The following is a 12,210-nucleotide window of genomic DNA, read 5'->3' as shown; positions in this document are numbered from 1 at the left end:
TGGGCCAAAAATTCAATGATACAGGAAACATCAAAAGAAGATGGAAGGAATACACAGAGTCAGTGTACCAGAAAAGGATTGTTGATGTTCAGCCATTTCAGGAGGGTAGGATATGATCAGGGACCGATGGTATTGAAGGAAGAAGATTAAGCTGCACTGAAGGCATTGTTGAAAAAAAGGCTCTAGAAATTGACAGAATACTAACTGAGTTGTTTCAGCAAACGGATGCAATACTAGAAGTGCTAATCACCTATGCCAAGAAATTTGGAAGACAGCTACCTGGCCAGCCAACTAGAAGAGATCCATATATGTGCCTATTCAAAAGGAAAGTGATGGAATGGGGGAAATTATCAAACAATTTCATTAATATCACATGCAGGTAAAATTATGCTGAAGATAATTCAGAAAGGTTGCAGCAGTACATAGTCAGGCAATTTAAGCCAGAAATTCAAGTTGGATTCAGAACAGGACATACAATGAAGGATACCATTGCTGATGTCAGATGGGTCTTGGCTGAAAACAGAGAATATCAGAAAGATGTTTACCTGTGTTTTATTGACTATACAAAGGCATTTGACTGTGTGGATCATAACAAATTATGGATAACGTTGTGAAGGATGGGAATTTCAGAACACTTAATTGTTCCCATGCAAAACTTGTACTTGGACCAAGAGGCAGTCATTCAAACTGAGCAAGGGGATACTGCGTGGTTTAAAATCAGGTAAAGCATGCGTCAAGGTTCTGTCCTTTCACCATACTTATGCAATGTGTATGTATGCTGAGCAAATCATCTGAGAAGCTAGACTATATGAAGAAGAGCACCGCATCAGGCTTGCAGGAAGACTCATTAACAACCTGTGATATGCAGATGACATAACCTATGATATGCAGTTGATACAATCTTGCTAGTTGAAAGCAAAGAGTACTTGAAGCACTTACTGATGAAGATCAAAAATTAAAGCTTTCAGTGTGGATTGCATCTCAACATAAAGAAACCAGTAAACAACATCATGATAAACAGAAAAGATTGAAGTTGTGAAAGATTTCATTTTAGATCCTCAATCAATGCCCATGGAGCAGCAGTCAGGAAATCAAACCATGTTATTATATTGGGCAAATCTGGTGCAAAAGACCTTTTCAAAGTGTTAAAAATCAAAGATGTCACTTTGAGGACTAAGGTGCTCCTGACCCAAGCCATGGTGTTTGCAGTTGCTTCATATGTATGTGAAAGCTATACAATGAATAAGGAAGACCAAATAAGAAGTGATGTATTTGAGTTATAGTGTTTACCAGGAATATTGAATATACCATGGACTGCCAGAAGAAAGAACAATTCTGACTTGGAAGAAGTACAGCCAGAATGCTCCTTAGAAGCAGGGATGGCGAGACTTCGTCTCACGTACTTTGGACATGTTATCAGGAGGGGCCAGTCCTTGGAGAAGAACGTCATGCTTGGTAGAGGGTCAGCGTAAGACAGGAAGACCCTCAGTGCGATGGATTTGACACAGTGGCTGCAACAGTATGCTTAAACACAGCAATGATTGTGAGGGTGGCACAGGACTCAGCAGTGTCTTGTTCTGTTGTGCATAGGGTCGTTATGAGTCAGAACTGACTTGACGGCACCTAATAACAACAGCTATTTATGTTTTGAGTTGTCTGTGTCAGGTAACTTTAGCTGCAACTCTGTTCACACACCTGAGATTGTAAGATGTACACTGATTCATTACACATCATGATTTAAGAGAATGAACCTTGTTGAGTGATGAACGATCCCTAAAAGCGTTGACTCGTTTAGCAGCAAATATAACACCTTAAGAGAAAAGCACCACAAAAGTCATCCCCAAATCTTTCCCTGAAATAATAGAAAAATTAGAATGAGATACCCCAGATTAAATGTTTTGGCTCAAAATATAAGCTTTCTAAACAAAAGGAAGTAGTCAGCAAAGAGCTTTTTAGTGTTTTGTATGCGTAGGTGAAAATAAGTATGTCAGTAAACCACTTGTTAAAGGTGATTCATGTTTGCAAAATGTGGTTTTTTTTTTAATGCTGAGTGTTCTCCAAATCCTTATGTTTATTAGATTTAGAGTTTTTTACTTTGCATAAGAGTATATATTTGAAACTCAGTAATTGTTTATCCTAAAGATCTAATGTGGCTGTTCCCAACCTTCAGGCAGCAGACACCAGGGGAACCAGAAGTGCTCAAACCCATATGCTCTCAAAATGCTGTCTGTACAGCAAGTAAACAATATGGCTATTGTAGTATTAACTGTTTTAAGATGTACTTTTTAAATAACTTTTCCTCTGCTAACCAAAGCCATACATGCTTATACCAAATAAAAGCATTACGGAAGAATATAATAGAATTCTCTGTAGTTCCACCACTATGGTAGCAATCGTTGTTAATAATAGATCCAATAGTAGCACTAAATAATAACAGCCAGAACTTAAATAACACTAAATATATATCATTAACAAGTCTAAGTTACCTGTTGCCCTTGAGTTGGTGCCAACCAATAGCAACCCTCTAGGATAGAGTTGAACTGTCCCTTAGGGTTTCCAGGGAGCAGCCGGTGGATTCAAACTGCCAACCTTTTTGTTAGCAGCCAAGCTCTTTAGCCGCTGTGCCACTAAGGCTACCTAGTCTAAGTGTTCTTATATAGACAGTAATTTAATCTACAAGAAACCTGTAAGATAGGGCCTATGTTATCACCATTTTACAAGTGAGGACACAGTGGCACCCAGAAGGGTTTAGTAAACCAGGTATATATTGCTCTCAGTTTTTTCGTATGTGTGTACTATCATTTAATATTATTGTCATTGTATTTATTATTAAAAACAGTAACATACCATACCATGTATATTGTTCTATAACTATCAGGTCCAAAACAGTTTCCTCCCAACTCCCAATCTTCTCTTTCCTCAATCTGCAAACAGTTAATGCTCTTGGCTGCTAAGCGAAAGGTTGGAGGTTTGAGTCCCCCCAGAAATGCCTTGGAATAAAGGCCTGTCAATCTACTCCCCAAGAAAGCAGCCATTGAAAACCCTATAAAGCACAGTAGTACACTGACACACATGAGGTCAACTCAGTGGCAACTGGAGTATATCAGTACCACCACCCAGTTTTTCTACAAGTCCCATCATTACTTAAAAAACAGAACTCTTGATCCAGCCACTTCTCATCATCTTTACTACTTTCACCTGAATCTAAGCCATTGCCATTTCCTGTCTGATCAACTCCTGTTTGGCTAGTCTTCTCACTTTCAGTGTCACCCACTCTACAGTCCATTCTCCACACAACAGCTAGAGTAATATTTTTAAATGTAAATCAGCTCCCGTTAACTCTTCTGCTTAAGCGTTGCCATGTTCACATCATTCCTGATTGCCCTTAGAATAGTGTCCAAACTCATTACCATAGCCTTCGAGACCCGTGTGATCCAGCCCAACCTTCTTCTTGGACCTCACATCCTAGCACCCCCTACAGTGCTCACACCCTCCTCTCACCCCTACATCTCTTTCTTCCTTGTCCACTGCATTCCAGCCATATTGCCCTTGTTTCTGGCCCTGGAACGTGTTGTATTTATACCTGTCTCAGAATCTTTGCATTTGTTCTTCCCTTTGTTTGACAACTTCATATGGCAGCCTACTTTTTCATTTCAATGTCCCCAGGAAGCCTTCTCATGCTGCCTTATCTAAAGAATCCCATCCCCTACCTTCCCATTCAACCTCAGTCTTTTTCATTTTCTGTGTATCACTTATGACTGTCTGAAATTATGTGATTACTTACGTAATGTACATCTCTCCCCTCAACAGCAGAAACTCCATGAGGATAGGGTCTTTCTTTTTCTTATTCATCTGAGTGCCTAGAACAGGGGAGCCCACATGAGGCTTTCAGTAAGTAGTTTAATTAACGAATGGTTTAAACTTGGTGTTCTACGTGTTTAATGATTTAGCACAACGTGTTTAGGTAGGTATTTAAGAATGTTTACTGAGGTATTGTTTGTGTATTCCTCCCAATTCTTACTCCATTCTACATAGCTGAATGAAGCTTGAATTGGTTACTGATGGGGAAAAACTTTTTAGCAACTAGTGGTGGTAGAAGATTATATCTGATATGTGATGTACAAAAGATAGTTAAAAAAAATTCATGTTGAGCGAGTTTAAGAAATGAGACAAAGTATTTGTTATAAAAAGAATTTCTTGTCACTGAATAGTGATCAATTTCTAACCTTTTGTTATGCAATTGTTGTAAGAATGAGATAGTTTTAAGTATGGTAATTCCTGTAACAACGTGGTGCATCATAGGCTATCAGTGAGCCAATATCTTCATTCATTTTTTGGTTGGTAAAAATCATCTTTTCTTGTACAGCTTCTTATTGCTTCTCTCGAAGCACCCAACCCTTTCAGGGTAAAGATAGCCCAACAAGTGTTTTTGATGATTAGCTAGGATACCTCCTCCTAATTGTCACCAAAGTCAGCATGAAACTTTTATTAATCTCCTAACTGGGTCATGACAACTATTACATTTGGTAGTGAAAATAGTTACAGCTTATTTATATTTCCCTAAGAGAGATACGGAAACCCTGGTGGCATAGTGGTTAAGAGCTATGGCTGCTAACCAAAAGGTCGGCAGTTTGAATCTCCCAGGCACTCCTTGGAAACTCTATGAGGCAGTTCTACTCTGTCCTGTAGGATCGCTATGAGTCGGAATTGACTCGAAGGCAGTGAGTTTGGTTTTGGTAAGAGAGACACTGTCTTTACAAATGGAAATATTGTAAGGTTGACTCATTTCTGTTTTATAATATTTTGACAGTTGTATAAAATTCCATGAACTAACTTTGCCGGTGATGATAAAATTCTTTCGGTGAACAGTGTTTTTGATTACTACTAAGTCCAAAAATGACCAATTTGGGTAGTTTTTAAGCTCATCAATATTAAACCATTTTTGGGGGGTAGAATACCATTTTAATGCATAAATTTAGACAATATCAGCATAGATAATATCATATAAAGGCAAGAGAATATAAGTGCCATATAATTAGCTGATCCAGAAAGAATAAAAAGTCTTACAGGTAGAATGTTTTTAAATGTTTGATCCAGACCAAACAGTGCTAATTTCCAATATTATAATATATTGTCTTTAATTTGAGCTTGAAACTCCGTTTGGGTAAAACTTGATCATGACCAGCTATCCCACTGATCTTTTATACAAAATGTATCTTTTGTGCAAAATTCATTTGTCTCTATCTTTAGAGGATATGTCAGAAAAGATCTTAGAGATCATCTATCTAGCCTCATGATTTTGTGGTGAGAATTATGGCCCAAAGTGGCGAGGTGATTTTGCTAAGTTTTCACCAAGTTAATGGCTGAGCTAGAACCCACGCCTCCTGATTGAACTTCTGTTCCTGCCTTGGATCCCTGCATGTTCTGCCTGCCCTACAGTACGTGTCTCATGTCCTATGTAGATGCTTCCTAAACAGATCATACTATAAAGATGAATTCTGACGTACAAAATCACTAAATACGCTTTGTACTTTGGTAACGCTCAGTGTCTAAAAAATGAGTTTAAGAGCTGCCCTCTCTCTTTTTTAAATGTACATATGAATTTCTTAAAACTGGTTACATATTACTTTCAGTTTGAAAAGTATCCACATAATAAGGTGTGAGTAAAGACTGGAGTTTTCCTAACCCATCCACACTTGGTAGCCTGTCTCCTCTGTTAATAATGCATATCTTTGTGAGACAGCTGGCTGAGCTTCTGAGAATAGTCTGTATCCCTGGATTTTTCCTGCCTCTGTGCAAAGCTAAAGGAACCATATGGGAACTGAACCTATAACCTTGGCCTCATTAATTTGCCTTCTGTAAAATTCACCTTTTTGTAAATTTACGTTGCTTCGTAATGAGGTTAGGAGTGTGATTTCATTCATTTGATAAGTAGTACCAATGCTGTGCTAATGGCAGGGAGAGCACAGAGATGCATTAGATACTGTTCTTGCCCTCAAGGGATTAGAATAAGTGCACAAGCACAAATGCAAGGGCAAAGTGCAGACTGGTGAAGATGAGGAGTTAGCAAAATGCTAAGGGAGTTGGGAGAAGGGAGAGTGATGCTTTCAGCTGGGAGAACACCCAGGGACCCTTTAAGGATAGATAGGTTTTCCAAGAGTGGAAGTGGGGGAAAGGGAATGGTAGGTTATGAAATGGTGCTATTCACAGCACCTCAGCAGGATGTTGGAGTATGGCCAGCACAAGGTTAGGCAGTGTGAGAGGTCCCTGCAAGGGGAAGGTTGGTAGTAGAGACAGGGAAAAATGTCTTACTAAGGTTTTTAATTTATTGTCGTATTCAGTAGTGATAATTGAAGATTTCTAGGCTGGGAAGTAACACAATCAGAGCTCTTTATCAGGAAAATTTGTTTGGAGCACTGGTGGCACAGTGGTCAAGAGCCACAATAGCTAATCAAAAGGTCAGTGGTTCAAATCCACCAGCCGCTCCTTGGAAACCCTATGGGACAGTTCTACTCTGTCCTCTAGGGTAACTATGAGTCGGAATTGATGATGGCAGTGGGTTTGGTTTTGGTTTTTTATAAGATGGGCTGGAGGGAGGAGGGTCTGGAGCTGGGGAAGAACCCACAGGAAGTAATAAGGGTCTGAACCAATGTTACCAACAGTGGTATGAACAGGACTTAGTAACTGATTAGATTTGATAGTCAAGGAGAAGGAGGAGGGATCAACAGTGAGTATGAGGTTTGAACCTAGGTAACTAGCAGATGGCAGCACCCTTCCAGAAAGAACATCAACATCTGGGCATAAAGAGGATAAATAATGCTTGAACACAGTAAATTTAAGGCACTAATAGAATGTAGAGATAGAGAGATCATGCAGAGGGAGTGAAAACATGAAACTGGAGCATGAGGGAGAGGTGGGAGCTGGATATGAAGATTTGGGAGGTCATTCATCAAGAGAAGCTGTTTGAAGCAGGGAGAGTGGATGAGATCATCAGCGGATAGAACTCAGAAAAAGATAAGTGATGGCCAAAGGTAGAACTTTGAAGAAAGTCTATCTTAGTGATCAAGAAGATGAGAAAGAACTTGGAAAATAGAGGAGGCATTGTTAGAGAATGAGGAAGAGAACAAGTTCAGTACAGTGTTCCAGAAACCAAAACAGCAGAGAGGTGCCGAAAGGCATGTACAGGCAAATTTCCTATTTTGTCTTGGATAGATGTGCGTGAACATGAGGGAAAAATTAGTTCATGTTTGCCTTAATTATGTAATTAAGCAAATATATGTATTTTTAATCTGGATTTCACAATGCATCTTTTTTAGGCTAAATTTTCTCTTCAACTTGTTATCGTTTGGCTCAGATGCATACTTTTCACCCTAAAGACAAAGCGTCCACATTGCTTAATGTAAGGGATATGGTAGGACATCAGAATTAGTGGCATGGTGGGGTTTATGATGACGGTTGTGGAAATGCCAGTTACCTGAAAGTCACTCATTTATTCAGGTGTGGACTGTGTGCCTGCTGTATCAGGTACTCTTCCATGTACTGGGGACACAGCAGTGAATTACACAGAACAGATGAAAAGTCCAGCCTGATATGAGTTTATGTTCTAGAGTGGATGGGGCGGGGGGCGGGGAGCTATGCAGATACCTAGGTGAAGAGCATTCCAGGCAAAGGCAGCAATGCCAGAAGTGGGAGTGCTCCTTGTGTGTTTGAGGGCTAGCAAGGAGGCCAGTGTTGCTGAAGTGGAGTGGGCAAGGGAGGCAGATTGTGGCCCTGTGGTCATATGGATGGGGTCCCTGGGTGACGTAAACGGTTGGAGTGCTCTGCTGCTAACCAAAAGTTTCAAAAGGTAGACTTGGAGGCTCAGAGGCATCTTGGAAAAAGGCCTAGCAATCTACTTGAAAAATCAGCCATTGAAAACCCTCTGAAGCACAGTTCTACTCTGACACACATGGGGACCCCATGAGTTGGAATCAGCTCAACAACAACCGGTTTTGGTTTTTATACTGACTGAGAGGGAAAGCTGTAAGAAGTGAGAAAGGATCATTCTGGCTGCAGGGGGAACAAAGGGGGCAAAGGGAAACAAGATGAGTTAGGCTTTTGTAAAAGCCCAGGTAGGAGATGTTGATAGCTTGGACTAGAGTGGTGCCAGAGGAGAGGTGGGAAGTGGTCAGAATCTGAATGTATTCGAAAGATAAAGGGAATAGAATTTAACAGATTGGATGTGGGATGTGAAAGAAAGGTTCAGGGATGACTCCAAAGGTTTTAGCCTGAGCGCCTGGATGGAAAGTTACTAACTGAGATGAGGAAGTGTGAGGCGGGGAGCAGGTTTGAAGGTGGGGAAGGATCATCAGAGCTTTAGGCTTGTTAAGTTTGAGGTGCATAATGGACACAAGGCAGTTGGGAAAATGGGTCTGAAATGTCAGGAAGAGGCTTGAGCTTGGAGATAAACATTTGGAAGTCCTTGGCATATTGATGATATTTTAAAGCCAAGAAACTGGATGAGATCATTGAGAAAGTGAGTTTGGATTGAAAGAGAGCATTCCAAAGACTAGAGCGAAGAGGCCTTTAAGTATTGGGACTAAGAACAAGGTGCACCAAAATGCAAAATATCTATTAGATGTATGCCTGTAGTTGTGAGAAAGAACTTGGATTTGAATGATGATTTTTAAGTGATGTTCTACATGTTTACAAAGCCATAATTCTTCCCTGTGAAGTGTAAGACTAGTCAGACAGAGTATGAATTGAGTTTTACTGGTAAATGTTGAAGAAGTTACTGATGCCAAAATGGAATGTTTTGAATGCCATAAAGAAGTCAAAGGACACTAATAAAAATAATAAAGAGCATTTTGCTCGGGGGGAGAAACAACTTTGGAGAACACTGTTTCACTCCTTGATTTAAGAAGTCATTTTCCAGGACTGTCAGTTATGCCACAGTGCTCCGAGCAGTTGAGTACTTTGTTTCTTCATCTGTTTATGATGACAGTGTGGTTAAAACATTTTAAATAGCTTCAAAAAATTATTAATGCAATATTACACATTGTGGCTAATTTGAAAAACAAGGAAGCCATCACCGTAACATAACCTTTAGGCTTTTTGTATATTTTCTTTTAGTCTTTTTCCCATGCGGCTGCTGTTTCACATGGAAGCAAAAGCCGTGACAGCAAGGTGACATACAACAAATCTACTGGAAGGTTTCTGAAAACACGTCCAGCCCACATTTCTTGAGCCATTTCACATTCGCTTCCTCTACCCCCTTGCTTTGACTGTGATCTAGTCATGCTTTAAAACTCAGTCCAGCAGTCACCTTTAAGGAAGTGTTTTCTGATTGCATATTCCCACCGTTCCAGTATGGAGGGCTGAACCTACAATGTACTGCCATATTACCCTGAGCCGTAGCAATTGCCATAATAGTTCATATCCTCTCTAACTTTGAGGGAGGAGCCCTGGTGCGCAGTGGTTAAGCATTCGGCTGCCAACCAAAAGGTTGTCAGTTTGAGTCCACCAGCTGCTCCTTGGAAATCCTATGGGGCAGTTCTACTCTGTCCTGTAGGGTTGCTATGAGTCAGAATTGACTCGATCGCAATGGGTTTTTAACTTTGAGAGCAGAGACTTTTTTTTTTTTTTTTTTTCATTTACTCGTCACCTCAGATAGTACCCGGGGGACTGTGAATGAAGAAATTAGCTTCTGTGCTGACTTTGTACGTATCTCAAATGTCACTGAATGATGATTCTTTATTATAATTGGAAACATCTTATTCAGACTGAGCCATTAACTAATGCAGTAATATGTAATATGTCTTGAGGGTTCCCTTTAAAAAAATATTGAAACCATTTGGCTCTTAAAGTGTTACATTTGTCCCTAATAAATGGTTGCCCAGAACTCCTCATTTTCTTACCATTAAAGATTTCTGTGATATTTACCATATGTGACTTTTGTTTTGTTTTTTAGTACTAGACCAGAAACCCTGGTGGTGTAGTGGTTAAGAGTTTGGCTGCTAACCAAAAGATTAGCAGTTCAAATCCACCAGGTGTGCCGTGGAAACCCTATGGGGCAGTTCTACTCTGTCATACAGTTCTACTGTAAGTCGCAATCGACTTGATGCCAGTGGGCTTGGTTTGGTTTATGTCTCCTAAAATTTGTAAGCAAAATGAAGTAATTTGGATACACCTATATAAGATAACATGAATAAAAATTCAGGAGCTTGGAGGCATAAAATTGTCAACAGCAGGGGCAGAAACTGTTTTTTGTTTGTTTTTAATTAGTGTGTAGCTTTGAAAAGAGATTTTTGTATCAGGGATAATGGGAAAATATACTCTGAGTCTGTGTGAAGAGTGTTGAAAAGTGGTATAATAGCTCTTTGATGCCAAAACTAAAGAATGGCAAGTACTTGCGTGATGACTTGGCTCAAGATTCTTCTCCCCACTGCCCACTGAGAATGCAAATAATATTTTTTGGTGAGCTCTCTCAAAAACAGAAAAAGGAGGATAAAAGCTTATATGGGATTATTTAGTATTTCTCAGTACTGGGGAGAAGCTTTGCCATATAGAATTATTGATAGCATTACCCAACTGATAGGATTTTACCTTTATTTTACAAAGTCAAATAGTATGTGTGCAATGCATACTTATTGAATTTACGTATGGAGCCGTGATTATTGAGAAATTTTGAGCTAAGCTGTACAGCATATCAGTTGTGCCATTACAGTGTAATTATTTAAATCTCAATTTCTCTCCCCAGCTCTACTTTACGAAGTGTTTCTACTGGCTCCTCGAGACCTTCCAAGATCTGTTTGGTGTGCGGGGATGAGGCTTCGGGATGTCATTATGGGGTTGTAACCTGCGGCAGCTGCAAAGTTTTCTTCAAAAGAGCTGTGGAAGGTAAATGTTCATGTGGGTGTTCCTTTCACACGTTTTTGTAGTGTGGAATTTATGTAGAGTTTATCTCTATAGTGTTACTGGGAAATTCATCAGAAATACTTTTTGATGTGATACCTGTCAGTGATAAATAGTAATAATGCCTTGTGTATAAACCACCTGAAGCAGAGCACTATTTAATGGGGAAATTTTGAAACTGTGAGCTTAGATCAAGCAGTCATGAAGGCTTTTTTTGTTTGTTTTTTTCTTCTTTGTTTCAGTTTGTTTTTCAGTGAGAATTAAAAAAAAAAAAAAAATTCTGTTTCCCCACAAATTTCATGTGTGTGATCTGGTATAGCATTTTTTACTCAGCATGCACAGGATAGATACATCATCTTTGCCTTCTCTGTGCCTCTGGGTAAATACGTGTGTTTGTGACAAATTAAAACAATATCAGGATCGAGTCTGTGATTTAAGTTACGTTTAATGTAGAGAGGTAATTTCATTTAACAGCTACTTCAGATCCCAGGTCCTTTATTCCTACTGAAGAGTTCTAAGAGTACATTAAATGAAAACTTTGGCAGAGGTTCACTTTGTGTGTTTAAGCTCGTTTTTGGTTCTGCCCAAGTAATTGTACTTCTTAAGGAGTAATCTTTTAGTTTGTTTTTGCCTTTCTCCACCCCCACTTATAGCAATTAATTAGCATGAGACTCAGGCCAGATGGCTTTGTTGACGTTGAATACTATGGGTTGTGAAAATGTAGAAATTTTGCTATTAGTAGAAGTATTAATTGTGTAATTGACACTTATTTTCACTAAGGAGCTCAGCATTAAGACTCTTTAAGGATCGTTTCCCAGGAAAGTTTTTGAGTGTAGAATTGGTGCTTTGGAGTCTAAATAAAAGCAACTTGAATGGTTCATCTGTGTTTTACTGGGGACCACAAGATAGTGGCCTTAGTTCTGGGATGAAAAAGCTGGTCAAGTAAATATTTCATTGCTTTTGGGACTGACTTTACATCATTTAACTGATGTTGCCTGGTTTTACATTATTTACACTGTTAATTATTTAAGAGTCCCCAAACCTAGCTTTGAATTGGTGATAGGAGTTCATTATTTCTTTCCCAGGATAGGGACTCTTGATTACAGGTGACAGAAAACCCAACACAAACTGGCTGAAGCACAAATGGTAATTCATTGTCCCACACAACTGGAAAGTCATAGAATAGGCGTGGCTTCAGCCAGGACATTAGAACTCAATCTCGCTTTCTCCGTTGTTTGACTTTGTTCTGATTCCGTTCTCAAGCAAGTCCTTTCATAGTGGCACGATGGCTACCAGCAACTCTAGGCCTCCATTAAA

At 39.5% G+C, this 12,210-nt stretch overlaps 1 protein-coding gene across 2 annotated transcripts in view; it reads left to right on the top strand.

Annotated features, from left to right (window-relative positions):
- NR3C2 (nuclear receptor subfamily 3 group C member 2) overlaps positions 1 to 12,210 on the top strand; it is a 349,336-nt gene that overhangs the window by 172,906 nt on the left and 164,220 nt on the right. For both annotated transcript variants that reach the window (XR_010317445.1, XM_064267555.1), the window contains exon 3: positions 10,739 to 10,878. Coding sequence is in view for 1 of the 2 variants with exons in the window: in XM_064267555.1 (XP_064123625.1) it covers positions 10,739 to 10,878 (140 nt within the window). In the remaining variant the exon portion in view is untranslated. The remainder of the gene's footprint in view (positions 1 to 10,738; positions 10,879 to 12,210) is intronic.

Source organism: Loxodonta africana, chromosome 13 (genome assembly GCF_030014295.1).
Source record: "Loxodonta africana isolate mLoxAfr1 chromosome 13, mLoxAfr1.hap2, whole genome shotgun sequence".
Classification (NCBI taxonomy): Eukaryota; Metazoa; Chordata; class Mammalia; order Proboscidea; family Elephantidae; genus Loxodonta; species Loxodonta africana.
Note: the sequence above shows the minus strand (reverse complement) of the source record. Positions and strands in the feature narration are given on the sequence as shown.